We start from the raw sequence: 26,107 nt of genomic DNA, 5'->3' as shown, positions 1-26,107 counted from the left end.
CCGTATTTACTCGAATCTAAGCCGCACTTTTTTTCCGGTTTTTGTAATCCAAAAAGCGGCCTGCGGCTTAGGATCGAGTGCAAAGCGAGTGGAAGTTCTGAAAAATGTTGGTAGGTGCCGCCACAACTAACTTCTGCCGTCGAATATATGTAGCGCTACACAGGCGTGCTTTGTAGGCACAAAGATAAATACTGGTGCCAAAACCTCCGCGTCAGTAAATAAATTGAAGAAAAAAGGTGGAAGGTGAGCTTTTTTTCTCTGCCTCGAGTTTCGACCACTGCATTTTCATACATTATCCAACGAAGTAAATACAAATTCCGTATTGTTCATCTTCGAATGTAGCAGAATTTCAGTGTACTACGAAAATCCGACATGCAAGACTGTTTGGGATGTTTGTCAATATGGCCAACTCTACTTTCTGAATTTTTTCCTACCTGTGTGTGAGATGAGATGGTTGCTAATAGGAACCTGATGAGATGTGACTCACATGCAGTATTCTCTTCACCATAAGAATAATACCAATATCAACATTTTGTCGTGTATTCTTTTGTGTTTGTTGCTATCTCATTTAAATCCTGCCTGCCTAATAAACTACGAAACTAGAGTGAGACAACAGCAAACGCGGAAGAATATACGTATCGTGTCATGTTTATATTCGTATTATTCTTATGCCTAATAGTGATACAGTCAGAAATGAAGCACGGCAAGTGACTAGATTTTTAATTCTAAGATAACTCTAATTTCTGTGCAGAATTTGATGTACTAAAGAAGTGGCCGCAAAGATTTTCAAACGGAGAAACATTTTCACCTAACTCTCGTTCAGAACATGTTCTATCATGCGCAGTCTATTATTTGGTTCTTGTTGATCATTATCAAAGAAAGCAGCAGTGTAAGTAACAACAAATAGCAGTCCCTTGCCATTGTTTCGCTAATGAGACGATTACTCTCCTTTTTTTTTTTTTTTTAAGCGGCGGTAGCACGCACAAAAGCAAGCCATGCCGCGAGCGGCGACAGGCCGTAAACACGCACTATCAGAATGCGACAAACAATGCATGACACAGTACAGTAAGGCATTTTCAGCTTAGAGTGACGCAAACACCTATAACAAAGAAAACAGCACTTATCAGATCAAAGCAAAATAAGAAATCGATTCAAACCAGACGAAGCACGTGAAAAAGGAAGGGTACCCGTATAAATACGGACGGAGCGCCTGACGAATAGCAATGGCTACCTGGTAAAGCTTAACTGCTAAGCTTACGACTCGAACCAAACTACTGTAGCTGTATCGTCATTCATTCGACCTAAATTGTGTCTCACATTACAGTGGACCAACTTTCTTTCGATTTGGAGGTGCGGCTTATAACTTTACTCTCCCCTTGAATTTCGAGTCTCAAATTTCCGGTGTGGCTTAGATTCGGGATTTGCTTTATTTCGAGTCTCATTTTTCAGGTGCAGCTTAGATTCGAGTGCGGCTTAGATTTGAGTAAATACGGTATTGAACAAGTATTCTGAACCAACTGGAGGGATAAAGAGGTGAAAAAAAACCGAAATGCAAAAGAAGAAAAAATCAACTTTAATCAAAAACTGAACCTGCTTACAAAGGTGCTGTGGCAGTGGGAGAGCAGAGATCTGAAGTATAGATGGCTGAAACGTCCTTGCTTTTTGTCACATTGACACAGAAATTCAACATGTTTTGACTCAAAATATGTTATGGCAGTCATAGACGGTTATTTTGCAGTCCTAGAATCATATGCCAGGGATGCAATCTACTCACTGGAAAAACATTGGAAAATATCATTGTCTGGAAAAGCAAGTGCAATCTGTTATTTTCCAGCAGAGCACTTGCCATCATTATTCCCTAAATAATTTTACTGTATTTAATAATGCTGCTGCAGCTGTATTTTACTTGTGTTGGTATCCTTTGGAAGAGGAAAAATTCTGTTTCAGCCGATAAAAAAAAACCTGCACTTTTGGATGTTGCAGATTTGCTCCTGTTTTCAAACTATGACTAACCATACCAACACAATTATGAAAACTGCATCCTTGCATTTGACTTCTTTGCAGTTTACTCTGCCAATTGTATTTTGATGAATTTAGTAGGTTTTTTGGTCAAAGGAAGTGGACTTCTCTTAACTTAGCATATTCGTTGTCGTGCCTTTTCCTCTCATTTGCAGAATGATTACAAAACAAAAAGGGGTTGTGTTCTTTCTCTCAGCCATCTCCTAAAATTTTCCATGTGTGTTTCTTCATCATTGATTTTCATGTACATTTATTTGTTATGCATTATCCACTGATCAGCCAGAGTATTATGACCACCTACGTAATAGCTGGTATGTCCACCTTTGGCACGGATGACAGCGGTGATGGGTCATGGCATGGAAGCAGTGGGGCCTTGGCAGGTTGCTGAGGTAGATAGCACCACACTTGCACACAAGTCACCTAATTCCCGTAAATTCCTGGAAGTGAGCCAATGAGCTCTGACACCACATTCGATCACATCCCGATGTGTTTGATCGGTTTCAGATCTGGTGAGTGGGGGGGGGGGGGGGTCAGCACATAAATTGGAACTCGCTGCTGTGTTCCTCAATTCACTCCATCGTACTCCTGGCCTTGTGACATGATGCATTATCTTGCTGAAAAATCACTGCTGTCGGGAAACATGAACGTCACAAAAGGGTGCATGTGGTGTGCAACTTGTGATTGATATCACGTGGCTGCCATGGTGCCATGCACGAGCTCCACTGGACCAGTGAATGCCCATGTAAATGTGCGCCAGAGCACAGTGGAGCTATCACCAGCTTGTCTCTGTCCTACGGCAGAGGTGTTGAGGAGCTGTTCCGCTGGAAGAGGGTGGGTTCATGCCCTGCCATCGGCATGATGAAGCAGGTACTGGGATTGAGCAGTCCATGCAACACTGTCACTGCACCAATGTTCAGTGCCAATGGTCACACTCCCTTTTCAGTTGTAGTTGCTGATTTTGTGGTGTCAACATTTGCATATGTGTGGGTTGTTGGATGCAGAGGCCCATTTGGTGCACTGTGATCAGACACACTTGTACTCTGCCCAGCATGAAACTGTGATGTTAGTTCTGCCACAGTTCGCCACCTGTCCTGTTTTACCAGTATGCCCAGTCTATGATGTCCGACATATGTAGTGAGAGGTGGCCCCCCAACCCCATGGTGTCTGGATGTGGTTTCACCTTGGTTTCGCCATATGTTGAAGACACTAACCACTGCACTCGTTGGACATCCAGCAACTCAAGCAGTTTCTGGAATGCTCATGCCGAGCCCCTGGGCCATCACACTCAGTCAGACTCGGATAGATCGCACACCTTCCGCATTCTACACGTAGGCAGCACTCTGACTGATACTATTTGCACTGTGGGTGTGTCTGACTAACAGTCACTCCTCACCAGGTGATGCTGCTATCGCATGGGCAAGTTTGTGTGATAGTAGGTCCATGGTAATAATGTTCTGCCTGATCCAAGTTTGTGTGATAGTAGGTCCGTGGTCATAACGTTCTGCCTGATCAGTGTACATTGTTATATTGCTTATACTGTAACCATGAGATGTACAAGTGTGTTTACAAATATTTGCCATAAATAGGATATTTAATTTTTACTTTGTAGGTTTGGACATGTGGCTTGAATGCCTATCATCAGCTGGGACACATGCCACCACCTCCTCATTTACTATCTCCCAGGGAAGTGCCACAACGATACTGTCGCTTGCCAGGATCTGCACCACTCCGTGGTGTGTGTGCGGGACGTTTCCATACTGTGATGTGGGGAGAGAAAGGACTCCTCACTTGTGGTCTCCATGCGGGTCAGCTGGGCCATGTTAAAAGTCCAGAACACACTGTGTTGCAGCCCAGATTGGTACTTACTTGTATTAATGTAATCTGTGATACACTGCCTTAAGTGAAAATTGCAACACCTAGAAGTAGTGTGCTTTTAGATAGTGAAATGTTCGTGGTAGGTAAAATACTACTATACTTCTATTGATTGTTCAAGTAGGACTAGTTGGTTTTCCTTATGACTGATTTTTGTGTGTACTAGACAGGTTGCAGGTAGATTCATGCAGACAGGAAGTCAATGGGCAGGTGAAAGTTGTGAACAGAGTGGCACAAGGTACAGCAGCTGTACAACTGAAAATCAGCCAAAGTAGTTCTGTCACAATACCACAATAGATTGCCCAGTAAATAATGTGCGAGTTATTGGAGCAATTAATACTGTATGTGCATTTGTAGTAAATTGGTGATTTAATTTTTATCTTATCTCTTCAAATACTCATATTCACCTTTGTCTTTTCAAATGTAGTGTGGGCAACTTGTACATGTGTGTACAGATTGATGTTATTTGGGCAGTATGTGCATATTTCTGAGTTTTATGTATGTGTAGTAAGTATAATCATATAGTTGTTCAGATTTTGGTCTGTAATGTGGTAACAAAATCAGTTACCATTGTTTTTGGTGTATATGTGGCTGAATATAGACTTTTATCTGATAATTCCAGTCAAATAAAGGAGAAAAAATGATTTCACTTAGTGACGCCAGATATAACGGGGATCTCATTTCATATCATTTAAACATCCTGAACAGACACTGTGACCCAATAGTTCAAGTGACCTTTTCCATGCTTTGAACATACAGCAACAGTGTTTCTGTGAGGAAATGATACATGTGTGTTGCAGCAGCTTCTTTACCTCATAATGAGAATTAGTTCTGTGATAACAGCTACTCATTAGTGGTTGTCATCGTTAACCTCTACAGACTGCTCGGGTTCCCCCAGGGAGTCCACAACTCTTTCGTGGATACCTGCATGGTGAGCACGGAACCCCGAGCTAGTGCGGCTCTCTTTCCTTACCGGGGTGCATACCTTCCTTTCGCACATCCTTCCCCGTCCCCCTCCGCCAGCCTCTTCCTTTCCCCTTCTCCCTCTTTGGGAGTATGTTTTGTGCCTATGTCTGGAATGGACACTTGTAACTGTACGACATAGTTTCTCTTCTTTGCTCTCTATGCTGGAAAGTCCCTGTCCTCCCTTTGTCCTTCTCTTTTCCTTGCCTCTTCTATTTACCCTCTTCTCTGCTGTGGCATTTGAGACCTCTCTTCTTTCCTTTTCTTTGTTCCTCCCTTTCTCTTTCTTTCCTCCCTGTGCGTGTCTGAAGGCCAACCCATGCATTCCCATGCATAGCTGGTGATGGGGTGACGCGTAATTCCCTGCCATGGCTTGATAGGTAGGACATGTACATAACCCTGGTAAAGGCCAGGGCTAGGGAGGGGTGATTACCCGAGCAGGTACCTTTCGAATGTGACGATTGATCCGTCCGTCCGTTTCTTGGGAGGTGTGAACAATCACCTAAGGTGGGAGTGCCCTCAAAGAGGGCCCACCATGAGGAAGGAGCGCACCATCGAAGACGCCGGTAATCATGGGGGATACTTTCACAATGGTTTCCTCTATGTCTACAACTTCTGCTCACAAGCGAAAGTTCGATGAGTCCCAGCCACAGACAATTCTTCCATCAGTGCCACAGTTCAGAGTTGTTTCTCGGTCTGACGTAGGTCAAAACTTCTCCACAGTCAACCCTTTCATTATTCAGAAAGGTGTCAACGCAAGTGTTTCTCCCGATTACAAAATGGCACTTTGTTGTTAGTCAGTGCCCTCCAGGCACAAAAATTGTTGTGAACCCCACTGCTACACACCTTCCCTGTCTGGGTGGGTGTGCACTGCACTTTAAATTCATCACATGGGGTGGTTTATACACGCTCATTCAACAGATTGTCCAACAAAGAAATTCAAAACTACCTGTCTGACCAGTGCGTAACGGCTGATGAAAAGGGTTGACAAGGACTTCATACCAACCCATACTCTCTTCTTGACATGTGACAGAGTCCAACTTCCATCGAACATTAAAGTGAGGTATGAGATAATTTCAGTTTGCCCTTACATCCCCAACCCTTCACGTTGCTATCGGTGTCAGCAGCTTAATCATACCAGCCAGTCGTGTTCCAATGTGGCCAAATGCTTACATGTGGCAGGGATGCCCATTAGGGTGATTGTCCACCTCCATCCTCTCGTTGCATCAACTGTATGGGCGACCATGCTGCTTCCTCTAGAGATTGCACCATTTTTAAAGATGAACGAATTATTCAGGAAATCAGAGTGAAGGAAAAGGTGTCTACATTTGCTGCTCATAAGTTATTTGAGAGTTGAAAGCCCATTGTGCCCCCAACAGGTAAATATAGCACTGTCCTTGCATCTCCTCGGCCTACTAAGGAGGCAGCCACATAGACTTGCGATCTCACCTTTAGTGCCACACTCAGATCGGCCAGCGCAATCATCGCCTGTTCAACATTCCCACTATCACCTGCTCACTCTACGGCTCACCCTTTGTCAGCTCCTGCTAAATCATGAGCCCCAAAATCGGATGCCCCGGACTTCCAAAAAAGGGCCTACTCGCGAAGATTTTTTACTAATTCTGACTTCACATTCATCGATTCCTACCTTATCTCGGCATCCTGTTTCCAAGAAGGCTCATATGAAACAAAGTTCATCTTCTTCTCCATCATGGCATGTCTCATGTACAGCACCACCCGGTGGTAACCACCCTCGTCCATCTTGCGTATCGCCAAGGCGCTCCGCTGGCGGCCTATCAACCAGCCAATAGCTGGTGGCAGGAGCTGCCCCCGAACAACCTATGGATCAGGATCTTCTGCCTTTGGCTGAATGCTGTCGGCCACCAGATCTCAGCAGTCGTTAAGTTGTCGGCAACTGTGGTAAGATTCTTCCCTTTTCTGACCACCCAATGTTAATTAATCATTGGAATATCTGCGGCATTCGAGCCAACCAGGATGATTGTCCATCCTCTTATGATCCTACTCCTCGGATGTCTTCGGTCTTCAGAAAACAAAGCTGCGTCTCCACGATCACTTTGTTTTCTCTGATTTCCAGTCAGTCCAGGTTGATCTCCCTTCTGCTGATGGCACTCCGGCACACGGGGTACTTAAGATTCTTCTCCATGATACTATCCATTATCACCCAATCCCCTTAAACAGTTCCTTCCAAGCTGTCGCTGACCGTCTTTCCCTTTCTAGATACACCTTCTCTCTTTGTACCGTATATATTCCATTGTCCACACTGATGGCAAGAGCTGAACTCCTTCATCTCCTTGGTCAGCTCCCCCCCCCCCCTCCTCTCCTATTTGCTTGTCCGCCAGGCTCTCTGTTGATTGACCTCTTCCAACAAACGGATCTTGTTTGCTTCAATACTGGAGAACCTATATTTTTGTCTGCCTCCATGACAAATTTCTCTCATTTGGACCTTTCGATTGGTACTGTTCAGCTAGCTTGGCAGTTTGAATGGTTCGCTCTTGCTGATACACACTCGAGTGACCATTTTCCATGTGTCCTTCGATTACAGCCACAACTGCCATCTATGCGTCCCAAAACGCTGGAAGTTTACCCAAGCCAATTGGACATTTTTCTCCTCTCTAGCGACATTTGATGACTGTCACTTTCCTAGCATCGACAATCAGGTCACTCATGTTACAGAAGTTATTCTTACAGCCACGGAACATTCCATACCTCACACATCAGATTTGCCCAGGTGGAACAAGGCGTGGCATGATACAATACGCGAACGGAGACATGCTCTTCACATTTTCCGCCACCATCCTACTTTGGCCAACTGTATCCGCCATAAGCAGTTACGTGCGCAATGCTGTGGCATCATCCACGATAGCAAGAAGGCAAGCTGGGACTTCTTTACCAGCTCCTTTGACACCTTCACTCCATCCTCAATAGTTTGGAGTCAGATTTGACAATTATCTGGCACGTCTAGTTTCTCCCCGATCTCTGGGCTCACTGTTGCACATGATACCTTAGTGGACCCTCTCGCAATTTCTAACTCATTGGGTCAACACTTTGCTGAGATTTTGAGCTCTTCAGATTACCTGCCAGCCTTTCTCCCAAAGAAACATGCAGCGGAAGTGTGACCTCTTGCTTTCTCCTCTCAAAACAGTGAACTCTATAATACTGTTTTCTCTATGCAAGAACTCCAACACGCACTCTCTTCTTCTCGCTCTTCCACCCCAGGACTGGATGGCGTCCACATCCAAATGTTGCTGCATTTATCATACCATAGTCTGCGTTAACTCCTTCGCCTTCGAATTTGGACCGATAGTACCTTTCCCAGAAGATGGTGGGAAGCTGTCGTCGTTCCTGTTCCGAAACCTGGAAAGGACAAACATCTCCTCTCTAGCTGTCACCCCATATCTCTCACAAGTAGTGTATGTAAGGTTTTGGAGCATATGGTGAACTGCCGTTTAGCCTGGTGGCTGGAGTCCAGAAACCATTTAACACCTGCCCAATGCGGTTTCCGAAAGCATTGTTCTGCAGTTGACCATCTCGTTGCTGTCTCTGCTTCTATCATGAACAATTTTCTCAGGAAATACCAAATGGTAGCAATATTTTTTGATCTGGAGAGAGCATACGATACCTGTTGGAGGACAGGCATCCTCTGCACACTGTTTGCTTCGAGCTTTTGGGGTCAGGTATCCCTTAATATTCGTGGATTTATGACAGAGAGCACATTTAAAGTGCAGGTGAACACTACTCTCGCCCATACGTTCTCCCAAAAAAACGGGATGCCCCAGGGCTCTGTGCAAAGTGTTGTACTGTTTGCCATCACCATAAATCCAATTATGGATTGTCATCTTACTGATGTCTCGGGCTCCCTCTTTGTCGACAATTATGTGATCTTCTACAGCTCTCAACGGACCAGCCTTCTTGAACGACGTCTTCAAGGATGTCTCGATCGTCTCCATTCTTGGAGCATTGAAATTGGCTTCCACTTTTATCCCAGTAAGACCGTCTGTGTAAATTTTTGGCATGGTATGGAGTTTCCTCCGCCTTCCCTACAACTAGCCTCTGTCGACCTTCCATTCACAGACGTCGCTGAAATCTTGGGACTTATGTTTGACAGAAAACTGTGCTGGTCCTTTCATGTTTTCGGTTCGCTGTCTGCGATCCATCAATACCCTCCATGTTCTGAATGGTACCTCCTGGGGAGTGGATCGAGTGGTCCTTCTCCACCTGTATCACACCTTAGTGCACTCAAAATTGGACTATGGAAGCATAGTTTACTCCTCTGCTTGGCCGTCTATTCTTCGGCATCTCGGCTCTGTCCACCACCGTGGAATTCGTTTAGCGTCTGGAGCTTTTTACACCAGTCCTGTGGAAAGCCTTTATGCTGAGACTGCTGAACCTCCACTGTCCAATCGGCGAGCTGTCCTCCTGAGTCGTTAAGCTAGTCATCTGTCTTCCATGCCTGATCATCCGCCCCATGCCCTTTTTTTCGACACCAGTTTAGAGTTAGGGTATGTAGGCTGCCCTTCCTCTCTACCACCACCGGGAATCCACTTCTGTCATCTGCTACATTCTCTTTCCTTCCACTTTCCTAAAACTTTCTTGACAATTGCGGGTATGGCAACACCTTGGCTTCGCCCACGGACCTGCTTGCTCCCTGACGTTTTTCAGCTTCCCAAGGATAGTAAACCCCCCCCCCCCCCAATTGTTTATTGTCAGGCATTTGCTGCTCTATATGCACAAATGGAGGATGCTACATTTATTTACACTTATGGCTCAAAAACATCATTTGGTGTTGGGAGTGCCTATATTATTGGCGACACACCTAATAGATTTCGGATTTCCGACTAGTGTTCAGTTTTTACTGCGGAGCTTTACGCTGTTCTCTAGGCTGTCCAATACATCCTTCACCATAAGCGGATACAGTATATTATATCCTCGGATTTGCTCAGTTCTCTTCTCGGCCTCCAAGCTCTTTATCCTGTCCACCCTCTGGCCCACCGGATTCAGGACTGCCTCCACTTGCTCCACTTGGGGAGGTCTCTCTGTAGCATTCCTCTGGATCCCAGGGCACATTGGTATCCACGGAAACGAGGGAGCTGATATAGTGGCGAAGGCTGCAGTCTCTCTTCCTTGACCCGCTGTTTGCATGGTTCCCTTTGCTGATCTACAGAGTCTTTTATGTCGACGTGTTGCTCTTTTATGGCACACACATTGGTCTACACTTCCCGATAATAAATTGCGGGACATGAAACCTCTTCCCTGTACTTCCCGACCTCGTCATCGGGAGGAGGTAATTTTAATTAGACTTCAGATAGGGCACAGTCTTTTTAGTCACTGACATCTTTTAAGTGGCGATCCTCCCCCGCTTTGTCCCCACTGCTCTGAACCATGGTCGGTGAGACACCTTTTACTTCAGGGCCCCTATTTTACTCCACTACACATCCGTCTACAGCTGTTGCCTGATATATCTTCCATTTTAGGAGATGACACGCGCTCAGCCTATCGCGTCCTCGAGTTTCAGTGTCAGTGAGATGACATCGGGCATTAGAAGCTCTTTTTTGGGAAAAACAATCCCTGCCCCCCCCCCCCCATTTCTATAGTGGTTTTCTAAGCTTTCCTTCTGTTTTTAGTTTCCCCCTTTTGAGTTTCACTCCTATTGCTGCTGATTTCCCATTCGGTACCCTTCCCTAAGCCACAGAACGGGTGCTTATGACCGTAGCAGTTTTGCATCCTATAACCGTAAAAAGAAAAAAAAAGACTGCTCGTGTAAACTCACACCCTTAACAGGGGGGACCATGCAACTAACAGTGCCTGCTACACAACTTTGGAGATGTTGTCAAAGTGTCACCCATTCATGAGCTCACAGTAAGAAAATGCACTGATGTCATATGCCTTCTCCGTTGTGCAGTCAGCTGTTATTCTAGAGGCCAGTACAATGTCTGAGAATTGCCTAGTAATCTGATAACACAAAACTTTTTTGTTTCACATGGCTGTTTCACCAACAGTTATCTCTTCCTAATTAAATTGCCCATAAGTATTATTTGTTTTAAGAGTAACTTGCATAATTAAATTTATTATCAATTCATTATTTCTGGGTTTTGTGAGGTTTCATAATTGCCAGTGTATCTTCTGTTGTCCTCCACATCAGAATTAAATGTGCTAAGAAACTTAATATGTTTTCATCTTTATTTGTTCAGGTGTCTGCAATGAATCACAAAGAATGTGAAATAATCCTGGTGGCAGCAAGTGATGGCGCTACAGTTGTGGCTACAAAGAAAGGAGATGTTTATGTTCTCCACGAGTACCAGTGCCGTAAAATTGCCTCTAGGTATTTATTTCTAATACAGTTTTAATTTAGCAACTGAAATTTCAATAACTAATTCTGGTCCTGTTAAGACATGTCACATATAGTAGAATGATTACCGTATTTACTCGAATCTAAGCCGCACTTTTTTTCCGGTTTTTGTAATCCAAAAAACCGCCTGCGGCTTAGAATCGAGTGCAAAGTAAGCGGAAGTTCTGAAAAAATGTTGGTAGGTGCCGCCACAACTAACTTCTGCCGTCGAATATATGTAGCGCTACACAGGCATGCTTTGCAGGCACAAAGATAAATACTGGCGACAAAACCACTGCTTCAGTAAATAAATTTAAAAAAAAGGTGGAAGACGAGCTTTTTTTCTCCGCCCCGAGTTTCGACCACTGCATTTTCATACATTATCCAACGAAGTAAATACAAATTCCGTATTGTTCATCATCGAATGTAGCAGCATTTCAATGTACTACGAAAATCCGACATGCAAGACTGTTTGGGATGTTTGTTAATATGGCCAACTCTACGATTCTCTTCACCATAAGAATAATACGAATATAAACATTTTGTCATGTGTTCTTTAGTGTTTGCTGCTATCTCATTTAAATCCTGTCTGCCTAATAAACTACGAAACTAGGGTGAGACAACAGCAAACGTGGAAGAATACACACATCATGTCATGTTTATATTCATATTATTCTTTATTCCTAATAGTGATACAGTCAGAAATGAAGCACGGCAATTGATTAGATTTTTAAATCTAAGATGACTAATTTCTGTACAGAATGTAATGTACTAAAGAGGCGTCTGCAAAGATTTTCAAACGGAGAAAAATTTTCGCTAAACTCTTGTTCAGAACATCTATCATACGCAATCTATTATTTGGTTCTTGTTGATCATTATCAAAGAAAGCAGCAGTGTGAGTAACAACAAACAGCAGTCTCTAGCCATTGTTTCGCTAGTAAGACTATTCCTCTTTTTTTTTTTTTTTTTTTTTTTTTTTAAATTGCAAGCGGCGGTAGCACGCACAAAAGCAAGCCATTCCACGAGCAGCAACAGGTCGTAAACACTCATTATCGGAATGCAACAAACAATGCATGACACAGTGCAGCAATGCATTTTCAGCTTAGAGTGATGTAAACACCTATAACAAAGAGAACGGCACTTATATGATCAAAGAAAAATTAGCAATCAATTCAAACCAGACGAAGCACGTGAAAAAGGAAGGGTACCGGTATAAATACGGACGGAGCATCTGACACATAGCAATGGCTACCTGGTAAAGCTTAACTGCTAAGCTTACGACTCGAACCAAACTACTGTAGCTGTATCGTCATTCATTTGACCTAAATTATGTCTCATATTACAATGGACCAACTTTGTTTTGATTTGCAGATGCGGCCTAAAACTTTTCTCTTCCCTTGAATTTAGAGTCTCAAATTTCAGGTGCTTCTTAGATTTGGGAAATTTTTTTTTTCCTTGATTTCGAGTCTCATTTTTCAGGTGCGGCTTAGATTCGAGTGCGGTTTAGATTCGAGTAAATACGGTATATTCTTCTGAAACAGCTGCCTCTGTCTTGTTAAAAACTTTACAAAATTTTCCTTCTTATTAAATCCATACATCACTCACCACTCTATTGTGCACCAAAACTTGTCGTTTGTCATTTGTAATTTGTTTCTTTATTGCTTTTGTACCTTCTGAAGCCTGTTGACTCCTACCCTTGAGTCCTTCATCTTCATCCTAATGGATTATGAAAAGTGTGACATCTACCTTGATGTCTTATTCTTTCTTCCATTTTTCAGAGCAACCTGTTCCATTTAAGGATGAAAGTTGTCGGCCTATTAAACAGCTTCACAAAAAATTACTTTTGCTGTGTTGTGTGCTGCATATACTGGTTTATAAAACGAAACTTTAGTCCCTCCCTCCCTCCCCATGCCAAGCTCACCACTAGTTACAGGCAGAACACTATTGAATATTTGATAGTATATGTTATTACTTCTTCTGATAAGTGTGGTTTACTTTCTTAATGACTTTATCACTTTACAAAAGCCATTGAAAGTTAGTATTTACAAGCTTTATCGTTAAGAGTATATTTTGTATTTTGTGACTTGCTCTTCTAAGCCAACAGCTATTTATTACGCCGCAACGTGAAACAAAAGTCCATAAGTTCACACTAAAAGAATTCGCACAAATAACTTACTATGCAAACAGATTAACACTCAGCATACCAGAAAATCTGTATAGCATTGCCCACCAGTTGGGCCTCTCTGCCATGTTGTTTAAATTGACTTAAACTGATGCTTTTTTGACTACTTATGATGTGAATTACTTTAGAGGTATAAATACTTTTAAAACTATTTTATTTATGTTTAAATTTTAAAAACACAGTTTTTATACTTTTGCTGGTGGCTTTTAATCTTTCGTGCAAATTTGCTCAGGGTCTACAGACAATAGCAGGATGTCCCAAGCATACAAGTTTGGTGCACATGTAACATGTAATTCGACTTTTTCTATCATTCTTCTCTACACAACATGCACATCTTCTCCTTTTCTTAACTGGTGGTTTCGCTACTCCCAGTGAATCTGGTCCTTCTAATCAATTCATTGACTTTTTGCCCCTACTTGTTGCTTCTCAAATTGACACTGAAAGGCTGCAATTTTTTTTTAAGCCAGCATCATCCAAGTTATGTATCCATTCAGTACACTTATGTCAATCATGTTGAAGAAAACCACCAATGGCCAGCGCCTTGTTTTGCTTTTCAGTCTGTAGGATTGCATCTTCTGTTCCATGGTGTCAACACTGCCCTTTGTGGCATTGTATGCTATTGTAACTTTGGGCTTGTTTACATGTGATGGTTTGTCATGAAGAGAGCTAAGGATGGTAACAACTTTGTTTTTCTTAGGAACGTAAGAGGCTATCATCAGATTGTAAGATTTTTTGACAGCTAATAATGAGCTGAATCAGGAGATGTAAGAAAATTATCAGAGGTGATATTGTGTAGGCTTTTCAAATTCATTCACCAGGTAATTCACAACATTCTCTCCAAGTCGCACTGCTCTGGTTTCTTCCTCCTTCCCCAAATACTCTTTCATCTTCCAGCAGTAGCTTGTTGTACTGTCACAAATTGCCCAGAACTTTATTCCATATACCAAGTTTTGATGGGATGTATTGTTGAAATGGACAGCAACCTCGGAATGTGAAAAACTGTTCATCTAACGGTCATGCACCATCCTGGAATTTAGACATCCATAAGGGTAATTCCCACACATCAGAAACGTCTCTGATTGGTTTGTCACTTGGCCTATGACAAAGCAGCAGCCCGTCATGAACAAAGTGCAACACACTCAGATAAGCATGGAAGTGGTTGCGAGACATAATTTTATTGAACAGTGGTCAGTCATTCTCAACATTCCTAAGCTGATTGATATCTTCGTTTCTTGACGTGTCTCAGAACGCCAAGAAAATGTATATATAGACAGACAAACGCATGTACGCACAAGTCAGCCTTACTCGTTGGTCTAGATATACACTATGTCAGAGAAGGATACATGAAAGAACAACAAAAAACAAGATGTCTCATTATCGCTGTTCCTAATTGAATAACTTGTAGGTCCCTGGTCTTGTTTCAATATGTCCTTTTTGCTCTGTCTACCAGAAGTTCCAGCTTGAGGAGCTGTAGCCCATATTTTATTCCCATTAGAAAAACAAGAAGTCACACTCAGCTGAATTTGCATTGAATTGTTGTTCTTCATCTCCATGAATTGACTCTTTGTGATCATCTTTACGTAATTCTGAATTGTCAGCAACATCTACCTCATTATCTTCATCATTTTTGGAAAATTCACATTCACTAGATGGGTTTTCAAAATCAAAAGACTGTTCCAACAGTTCCCTTGTCTCCTCATCTGATAGTTCTCTTCTCCATAACATTTTCAGTTTTTAGAACAGACAACTGTTATGGAATAATGCACCAAAATAAACATGTACTTATCACAAGGAGGACTGTTGAACACTGAAATAACAGCATGAGTCAACAGTGGCAAATGACGTAATAGATGCTGTGCTGATAGCCATCTGGTTGTTGAAAAATTGCTTGTAACAGCATCGGCCATATGGGAGGAAAGGTCCACCAACACTGTAACACAAAGTCATAACTAAATTTTTATCATATTTTTCAAAAATTATGACTAACTTGTCAAATTATGAAAAGTCATAAAATTTCATTAAAATAAAATGTATAGTCACTAATAGAGGAGATAATAAACATCAAGAATGTGACTCTGTGGCCCTATGGTAGGTAAAGGGTTGAACTGAATACAGGCCAGTGGCCATGTGGTAACACAGGTGTGGTGATATTGAAAGATGGTGATCAAAACAATCACCATACTTAGTTACTTTGCTTGGCTGAATAAGTAAATCAGTCCTTTGGAGCCAAAGTGTAACGTCACCCTAGCAGTCTCATATGTAGGCCTATTTGACTTGGGCAACAGTAATAGCAATCCACTTTGTTATCCGGCAGAATCTGTAAATGTATTAGTGATGTCTAGGGAAGCATTGGTTGGATTGGACTATGGTGTCAGCTGACTCTGAAGAGAATGACAAGAGCTCATGGCCACTCTGGCTAAAATCAGCTGGCTAGATGGCTTCTTGTAACTGGTCAGCTGGAGATCCTATGTTTTCCTTGGTGATAGTGCCCTCACCAGACATACTTAATGACACTTGTTGATAGTTTTTTGCCTTCCATCAATATTTCTGGCAGGCTTACAAGAATATGTATACGGTTAACCACTATGTAGCATTAACAAAGTTCGTGTGCTCTGGAATGCATATTTATGCTAGTCTAGGCTCTAGATGATCTACGAAACAGATGGTGTAAACGTGGAAGGATATTCAGGAATTAAAACAAATAACAGCAGTTTTGGCTTGTGACCAGGAAGGACACTATGTATAAAAGGTAGTAGTACTTTAGTGTTTGCAAGACACATGAGAAATAAACTATTGTCAAATAATTGTTGATGAAGTCTCAATTCCATTAAATTTAAGAGGTCTCAGTGTAGGTGTAGAACTTCTTACATTTCACAATTTTGAAATGTGTTTGGTAGTCTACAGTATTATTTGCAGCAGAATATCAGCAGTTTTAGTCTGTGTAATGAAAAGATGATATTTTCTAGTGTGAATCATGAACTCAGTGAGCCTAAAAAGAAAGTATTTACATCTGAAGGACAGCCAACAGCTCTGTCAATGTTCCAACCAGGCACTTTCTACGCTGCCTTACTATATTAAAAAGTTGAAAATTTTTTTTAAAGAATAAATATAATCACATGCAAATGATACAATCTTGTTAGTATAACAAATATTCTGTCTCTCTTTGAATCATGCCATAAAAATTAATTAAACATAGCTATGTAAGAGGCATGTTTTTTAAGTAAGGTCTGTTTTGTTGTAGACACTAGTAGTTTGTGCACATACTGCAACGAGTGCGTGCATTGTGTACTGGCATGCCTTGGGAACAACTGCGCTCAGTTTCAGCTCTGTAGCTGACCTGTACAGTTCTGTTGTGTGCTTTCAAAATGTTTAAGACTATCATCTCGTCTGCCGCGTGAGAGGTTTGCTCAGTGATACGGTTTTTGTCAGCAAGGAACCTGTCTGCTGTAGAAATTCATCAACAGATTTGTTGAAGTGTGCGGTGATACTGTTATGAGTGAAAGCAAAGTGTGCAAGTGGGTAAGAGAATTCAAAGATGGCCGTGAAAACGTCCATCATGGGGACCACTCCGGTCACCCTTCTTTGATTACAGATGATTTGGTGGCTTCAGTTGAAGCGAGGATTCGTGAGAATAGGCACTTCACAATAACAGGTCTCTCAAACGAATTTCCTGACATGACATGTCAGTGCTTTACAACATTAGGTGTTCAGAAACAATGTTTAGGAAACTGTGCTCCTGTTGGGTCCTGAAACTCCTAACAGAGGATCACACAAACCAAAGATTTGACTGTGCGATGAAGTTCTTGAGTCGTTACCAAGAAGAAGGTGACAGCTTCTTGAGTCAGATCATAACTGGAGACGAAACATGGGTTTCACATATCTTGTCCGAATCGAAGCAACAGAGCATGGAATGGACACACACACACACACACACACACACACACACACACACACACCTGTAATGGTCCAAACAGACTCTGCCCCAGTAGGCATGGTGTTTCGTTGGTCGACTTCATGCAGTGAGGAACCACTCAAACCCAGAGAAAGCTATGCAGAGCGATTCAAAACAAAAGATGCGGCATGATGAAAGACCTCACTGCAGGTCAGACCCGCAATTTATTGGGCAGTTTTGGCTGGGAAGTTTTAGGCCACACACCCTACATTCCTGATCTTGCACCATGCAATTACCATCTGTTCCTCCACCTCAAACACCACCTCAGTGGCAACCGTTACAATGATGACGATGACGACATGAAAACGGAAGTGAGCTCTTGGTTATCGGAGCAGGCGGCAAGTTTTTATAAAGAGGGTATTTTAAAATTGGTTGAGAGGTATGATTGATACGCGTTTAAACAAACTTGGCAACTATGTCGAAAAATAGAGTGAAGTATGTACTTTCTTAAAATAAATTTACTTTTTCGAAATAACCTTTCAATCTGTACTTATGTTCAAACGGACCTTACCTAGAAAACACTCCTCGTATAACATACTCTGGTTTCAGCTGGACATTTTCAGTTTTGTAGATTGTAGCAGCTTTCATCACTGTTGAACAACATTTTGCTTTATTCACTTAGGCAGCTGGGAATCACAAAGTTGTCTGTGATAGGAGGACACTTGGATGCACATGTAGACAGCAATGTTCTCATGGACAAAGGTGGTGAAGAGTTGAAAGTAGCTGCACTCACTGATAGAGGAACTGTCTTAGTATGGCAAGAGTCGGCACCACAACTTTCCCGGTAAGTTTTGAAAGCTCTGCAAAATTTGAAATGAAGTATGAAATATGCTGTAATAGTGTGATTACTGGCAGGAAATGGAAAGGACATTGGCACATACTAATTTTGTGTATTGTTTTGCAGCTGTATTTTTGTGATAAACCGTCCACTAGAGGTTGCCGATTTTGTGGCTAATCGCAGTCAGTTGCTGTTTGTTACTAAAGATGGTGAAGCATTTGAGGGTGAAGTAAAAATGAGAAAAGGCAGAAAAAATGTACCTGACAATAACAAGCAAGTCAATGGCATACATGAAGAACCAAGAGAATTTGTGAAAATAAGAAGACTACCTCATGTGCATCGGGGAGTAAGCGTTGCTTCAGATGTGAAAGGGAGGAATTTTGCCATTATACAGGTAGGTTTGGCAGAGAGAGAAATAATCTAAGAGGGGGAGAGAGGGGGGAGGTGTAAATAATTTAAGGAATAAAGGTACTTAGTCTCTGAATAGTAGGGGCTCTTGTTGTCAGCAAGCACATAAACAAGACTGAGAATTTGGCCACTTGGCTCTGAAAAAGGATCTCCCAGTCTTGTTTATAAGATTTTCGACAAGACGGCGCCTGTACTATTCAATGAATTGTTGCTTTTACCGCTTGAAGTATAAACAGCATGTCATTGCATATATGTCTTTGATAAGTGCAAGGGCACTGTTTTCTGTTGTTCTGTCTTAAATATTCTACTTTTGTGTGTTTTTATGGTACTTATTCTACATTTTGTATTTTTAATATTATTTCTGCTGTAAGTTTTTTTTATAGTATTGTTAGTTTTGTGATAGAAAAGCTTAAAGGATTATTATAAGGAAATAAATGACTGAGCCATCAAATGGCACTAAAACCAAAAGCCCATCAGTCATGAGTGAAACCTGCCATCATCTAGTGACTGAACTCTTGTCCTTTGGAAAGTGTTGTTTGCTGTACTGACAAGAAGACCACATGGCAATTGGATTTAGTATTTTCTGTTTTTAATATATATGGTATGTGAAACTTGGAACTCAAACATCTGTCACCCAAAGCTGTTCGATGCAGTCTCGGAAATGCTGTTGAAAATAGACTTTGAAGTTTTCCAAGTGTTGTTAATTCTGCAAATCAAGTTTGGTTTTTGGTGGGCTGTGTGGCTCTGTGCTAGAGTGCCAGTCTGCCACGTTGAGGCATCCGGGTTTTCCCAGCCAAGGCAAATTTTTAGACAAAGGTGTATGTAGTACAAGCACTTAAGTGATGATTAATAAAAGATCAGTAATTAATAGGTTGTATTTGCAGTGAAAACTAGATTGTCGTGGGATATGTAATTAACAAAAAGAACATTCATTTGTCATAAAAATGACACTGCCAATATTAGGAAAAGGATAGTGTGCTGCTAGTGATACAGTGGAGATGTTGAGTCACAGACAGGCTCAACAAAAAGACTTCTAGACAAGTGAGCTAAGTAAAACACACACACACACACACACACACACACACACACTGTCTCTGGCCAGCCATACAATGTGTGTATCTCTTTACTATAGAAGAAGGCCTTTTGGCTGAAAGCTCACTCCTTTATCAGGCTTTTGGTTGTGCCTTTCTGTGAATCAGTATTTCCACTTGGGCTAATATAACATTGAAAACAATCAATTATTGAAAAAATAATTAAATTGGCTAGATAAAAAAATCTCTCACCAAGTGGCAGCAGAACACACACATAGAAGACTGTCATAACTTGCAAGCTTTCGGAGCCAGTGACACCTCCTTCAGGCAGAATGATTGAAGGAGAAGGAAGAACGTTGAAGGAAAAGGAGTGGAGAAGTCTAGAAAAAGGGTAGATTTCGGGAAAGTCACCCAGAACTGTGGATCGGTGGTTTTCTTCTCATCCTGTTAATAAAAATTAACTTTATATGTTTCACTTTTCTTGGAAATCATTGTAGAACATGCACCTTTATTTAAAATTATGCATTGGCAAGGAATGGAACCCAGGCCACTAACAGAGTAAGGCGCTGCCACAGGGCCACGCCACCTGTCAAAAAGCTGACCATACTTTAGGGCACTAAAGACGTTCAAAGTCATTTTTCTTTACATGTTTTGAGAGTCATATTGAAATGCTTTGGGTGATTGGTATTTAAGTTTTGAACTTTATGGACCATAATTATAAAACAACAAAAAATAAGATTGTCATGTGGTCTTAGGATGAGTTAAACATTCTATCACACGGACTGCCAGGAGGTGTAGGTTTCCTTGCACTGAAGCATTTTAAAAGCTTTTCCTCTAAAATAAAACTGATTTTTAAAGAAAACACTGAATGTTAGATTTAAAAATTAATCCATTAACTACCCCTAAGAACATATTAGTGTTCTGCTCACAGCATACTATTTTGCTAAGCTTTTATACAAAATTTTATTTTGTTTTGGTACCAGGACAAAATTTATACAGGGTGTTTCAGAAGTGATGGTCAATATTCAGGGATGTGGCAGGAATGATCATCCAAAACAAAGTCGAGTAAACTTGGGCTCTAAAGCGCATACCTTAAGAGCAATTCTTGATCTCAGACACTATGGAACAAATCTCTTTTACTGCGAGCTCTTTGCTTTCCATATTTTGGTAAGTAGTAGTATGGACCAAAACAAGAAAAAAGTCTAGTAAACATTTGTTCTAAAATGCATACCTTAAGAGCTATGAGCACTTTTTCATCTTCACTACTTTGAAACACAACTCTTCTAATAAACAAGTGCTCATAATTTTTAAGGTATGTATTTTACAGCACATTTTTACTAGACATTTTTTCCTTGTTTTGGTCCAGTTTCAAATGATCACTCTTGTCTTATCCCTGAATAATATTCACCATCACTTTTGAAACACTGTGTGTGTGTGTGTGTGTGTGTGTGTGTGTGTGTGTGTGTGTGTGTGTGTTCCTTTCTTCCTTCCCCTAGTCCCTTCCTTGCACTGAACATGATATTTGTCATTTCTGATTTTTCAGGTACACCCAAAAGCAGCTTTATTAGAATGTCCCCAAGTTACAACCAATGAAATGAAAGAGCAAATGCTCAGTTTATTACAGACTGCCCATTCTGAAGATCTTATTCATGATGTCATATTTCAGGTCAGTACTAATGTATTACTCAGTGAGGTACAGTGTGGTAAGGTGTATGAGCAGTTTACCTTTCCAGAATTTAAATAATCTAAGAGATGGAAAAATTCCCCCCAAATTTTTATTGTGCTTTATATTCAATATCTGGAAGTTTTAGTTTCGAAACTGCAGTGTTACAAAAATTGTTTTCAAATAGATTGCAATATAACCTCAATTGACTGAACTGATGGAACATTCAGGTCAGAATGCTTGTACTTTCTTATTCTTATGTTGCACATTACTGGCAGTTCACACTGTAGTGTTCAGATCTTTTCAGTGTCCTACCTTGATACCCAGAGAATAGGTGTCATTAATTTTCTGGATTTGGACTCCATTTTGAAATACTTTTATGCCATTACACCTATTTAAATTTATATCTGTTATTGAGTTTGGTCCCTGGATTATTTAGCTACATGAGATATTTCCTTTGTAAGCATTTAAACTTTGTGCAATTCCAGATTTTGCAAGTAAGTAAGTCTGACTGAAGACATAACATAGAACATTTGTTTCTGGTGGGGATATTTTTGTGTTGCACATTTTATTATTATATTCAAGGCAATCTGCCCACCTATTGGCCAGCATATTTCTCAGAACACAATCTGTGTGTTCTGGCTGACTGATTTATCATGCATTGGTAATTGGTGAATACAGACCTCTTGGCTTGAAAAAATTACCAGTTTAGCTTTTATAATTGAATTGGCGAGCTGGGAAAGGGCTCATGACTCAAAGTAAATTTTTCACGACACCATAAAACTGTTACTATGCAACGGGTCTAAGCAAGGTGTTGTTGAGTTGCTATGTTGCATTGGCCCCAGGGTGAAACAATATATACCATTACAACATACTGTAGCCATCGAGTGTGGTCAGTAATCCTGTTTGAATCTACTGCAAATGATTCTTTTTCAAACCTTACAATGTTGATGAAGCAACTGTGCTATGAGCGTAAAGGTTTATTCATACTGCACCCAGAATGTGACCACAATCGAAATGGGTTTGCTTCATTTTTATCTTGTCTGTTCTTCAGTGGTGACTGGCAGATATTGTTATAAAATAATTTCTTCTTGTTATGTGTGAATGTAGAATTTTCTTTGTCATTTAGTTGCTTGTTTACTTATTGGAGTAGGTCCACCATACATTTATTTATCTAGACATGGCCTCTTCTCTAACTCAATAGCCATCTAATTATCACTTGGTGGGATATGATCAGTTGTTAAACCAAATGATACATACAGATGTAAAGGTTAGATATCACTGATAAACATAATGCGGAAAAAAACTGAACATGACCCCTCCAACTCACCGATTCAATTGTTTTCTTATTGTATGTCTGTTAGCAGATTTTACTGTTCTAACCTTCAAAGACCTTTTTGACTAGTTGGCTGTTCTAATTTAATTTAATTTGATGAGATACTTTAACAGGGACAATAAAAAATGATGAATAACGAGTATTCGAGCAATGACATCACTGCCCTGTCTAACGTTTTTGATGCTAAGAATGTGTGAAGTTGTATTGCAACCTTCCCACTTCTTTTACACAAGTCAACTTACTTGGTATTCACAGCCGATCTTCTTCTCTGGGTAGCAGACTACATAAATCTCTAAATACATTCTTCTCCGAAGAATGTTGCTGGTTAAAGGAACATATGACACACTCTCTCTACTCTTGAAATAAGTAGGTACTCGAAGAACACTTTTAGTTCACTCTCGGTATATTTCAGCTTCCACAAAGAACAAAATTATCATTTCTCACATAAATATTCAACTTCTTGTAAGTCTCTTATGTCGTCTCACATTAGACACAATTAAGATACTTTTACAACAGAGTTGGTTTAACAGCCACAGAAATCATAAACATGTTTTGCCTCTACCAAGTCTGTGCTAAAGAGTTAGTCTTTCTCAACTCAACTGTTCTTTTATCACTAACAGTAGCCACCATTACAAAACAGCACAGAATAACGAAGAATTTCCTTGATTCTTCCGTGTGCTTTCACTACGCCTTCCATGGACCGATCGACCTACCAGTACTTGTTGGTGCTGTTCGACTACCGTGTCTAAAGTCTTCTCATGACAAACTTCAGACTGCACACACAGACAGGTGGCATGCAGTAGGTAGTGTTCCTTTTGCCCACTCACATCTAAAATATTGTGTATTCGAGATGTTGGAAGGCCGAGTGGTTCTAGAATTTACGCAGAAATTCTTAAATCGCTACACCTGGCCTGCACTACCACCGTGCAATAGTGCTATTTATTCTTTGTTTTTTACTGTCCCTTTTAATACGTATCAGTAAAACAAATATTAGGCTAGACTAATTTGATAACACTATCAAAGAGGCCCACAGATTCTGCTTCAAAAATCATTTGATTTTTAAAAGGAAACAAACCGATGCTTTCCATCAACATGGGGCATCACTTGAAAAATGGGATGAGAAGTATTTGCTTCGGCTGACTTCAGCTACACATTGCAAAAACAAAATTACAAACATCTGCCAAAAAACCACACAAAATGTACCTGAAGACTCTCACGACAGACACCCCCCTGTATAGTGGTTTACATTAAACCTACCAATAACCAGAGTGTTAGCAAACAATCACACTTACTCATTTTCAACATTATTGCTGGAGGCAAATCTACTTTGGGTGTTGTTGAAACCTTTAAGAAGTATATCAGTAACACCATATTTACATTTACATTTAGCAGCCATCCTACCTCTCTCTTGCACAATCAAATGGCTCAAGTTTGATGAATGTTAACTGTATTCAACTGTAAACCCCCCCTCCCCTGCCCCCCTCCTTTTCCCTGCCTGACTTCTAGCTAGCAGAGAAGGCTTATAATATGAATGATAATCTTACGATATCATACAGTAGTGCTCTCATTTCCTACCTACTACGCCTTTCATTGCCATGTTGCCCCTACTCACGTTACCATTTTGTGTGTAAATCACCCCCACACTTTTTTTTTCCTCTCACAGCTGGCATTTAGACAATTCACTTCACTATCAAAACATTCAACATGAAAGGATATTCACTGTATGAGAACTAAAGGGGCGCTCAACAAGAATTGGAACACATTCCCCCTCCCCGGACAATTTCAGTTGAAAATATGTGGAATTTGTTGTAGAATCTTGTGGAATATTCTCGCTTCTGCACCTTCAGTGTCGTGAAGTTCCAATAGGTGGAAGAGCTGTACATAGCCTTCAAAATTTTGTCTACAATGAAGGTGCAGTCCAAAACCAAACAATCGAAAATCTAGGATGGAACATAACAATGTAATGAAAAGGATATTTACTACTCATCATATAGTGGAGATGCTAAGTCACAGAAAGGCACAACTAAAAGAATGTGAGAAACAGCTTTCTGCCAGCAAGACCGTTGTCACAAATAGACAGTGAACACACACACACACACACACACACACACACACACACACACACACACACACGACTGCACTCTCTGGCAGCTGTAGCCAGACTGTGGGCAGCAGTGCATTATGGGAGAGGGAACTGGGTGGGGGGTGAGGAGGAGGTTGGGGCAAGGAGGGGGAAGGATAGCAGGATAGGGGTGGGGGACAGTAAAGTGCTGCTGGGAGTGTACAGTGACGAGGTGTAGAAAGGGTAGGACAGCTGGGTGTAGTTGGGAGGTTAGACAGTGGACAGGAGAGAGAGGGAGGTTAGTGGAAAAGGAGGGAAGTAAAAACAGAGATCCAACTCCAAATCAGCACCTGTTAACTTTCCAGAATTTCATCATCTCGAGCCTTGCCTCACCATCGTTCACGAAATCCCTCAACATGCAAGCTAACCTTACTTCCGCAGAAAGATCTGAAATCTGCCACCTGAAAAATGATCCCAACCTTATAATGCTACCTGCTGACAGGGCTCCACCACTGTTGTTTTCAATGCAAGGATTGCCTTGCAGAGGGACTCTGTCAGCTGTCAGATTCATCCACCTACAAACTCTGCCACAGTGACCCCATTCCAGAAATCCAGTTGGATCTCAAATCCCTCCTCAAACCCTTAGGCCCATCCCAGAACCTCTCCCCGGAGTCCGTCTCTCTCCCCACCCCTACCACTCCCTGCACTCCTACCTTCTACATGCTTCCTAAAGTCCCAAACCCTATCACCCAGGACGCCACATTGTGGCCAGTTTCTGTGCCCCCACTGGGAGAATCTCTGCTCTCGTAGACCAACATCTTCAGCCTGTTACCTGCAACCTACCCTCCTATACAAAAGATACCTACCATTTCCTCCACTGACTCTCCACAGTTCCTGTTGCTTTACCACTTGGTGCCCTGCTCGTTACATCATTACAATTGATGCCACCTCCCTTTACACTAACATGCATTATGCCCGTGGCCTCACCGCTATTGAACACTAGTTTTCCAACACCTGTCAGATTCCAAACCACTTCCTCCCTAGCTTCCAACACCAACTATATTCTCATCCACAATTACTTCTCCTTTGAAGGCATTACCTACAAACAAATCTGGGGTATGGCTATGGGCACGTGCATGGCACCATCCTATGCAAACCTGTTCATGGGCCATCTTGAGGAATCCTTCCTAAAACACTCAGAATCCCAAGCCCCTCACCTTGTTCAGATTCACTGAGACATCTTTGTGATCTGACTTGATGTTGAGGATACCCTATCCATATTCCTCCAGAACCTCAACACCTTCTTCCCCATTAACATCACCTGGTCCTACTCAACCCATCAAGCCACCTTCCTTAATGCTGACCTCCACCTCAAAGATGGCTATATCAGTACCTCTATCCATATCAAATCTACCAACCACCAGCAATACTTCCACTTTGACAGCTGCTGCCCATTCCATACCAAGAAGTTCCATCCATACAGCCTAGCCATCTG

General features: G+C 41.4%; 1 protein-coding gene across 1 annotated transcript in view; it reads left to right on the top strand.

Moving 5' to 3' along the window:
* Nucleotides 1-26,107, top strand: part of LOC126161710 (inhibitor of Bruton tyrosine kinase) — a 113,123-nt gene that overhangs the window by 30,368 nt on the left and 56,648 nt on the right. The window contains exons 5-9 of the mRNA XM_049917739.1: nt 3,629-3,877; nt 11,064-11,194; nt 17,957-18,118; nt 18,239-18,506; nt 21,095-21,217. Of these exons, the coding sequence (XP_049773696.1) occupies nt 3,629-3,877; nt 11,064-11,194; nt 17,957-18,118; nt 18,239-18,506; nt 21,095-21,217 (933 nt within the window). The remainder of the gene's footprint in view (nt 1-3,628; nt 3,878-11,063; nt 11,195-17,956; nt 18,119-18,238; nt 18,507-21,094; nt 21,218-26,107) is intronic.

The sequence above is a fragment of the Schistocerca cancellata genome, chromosome 2, assembly GCF_023864275.1.
Source record: "Schistocerca cancellata isolate TAMUIC-IGC-003103 chromosome 2, iqSchCanc2.1, whole genome shotgun sequence".
In the NCBI taxonomy this organism is placed as follows: Eukaryota; Metazoa; Arthropoda; class Insecta; order Orthoptera; family Acrididae; genus Schistocerca; species Schistocerca cancellata.
This window is presented reverse-complemented; position numbering and strand designations above follow the sequence as displayed.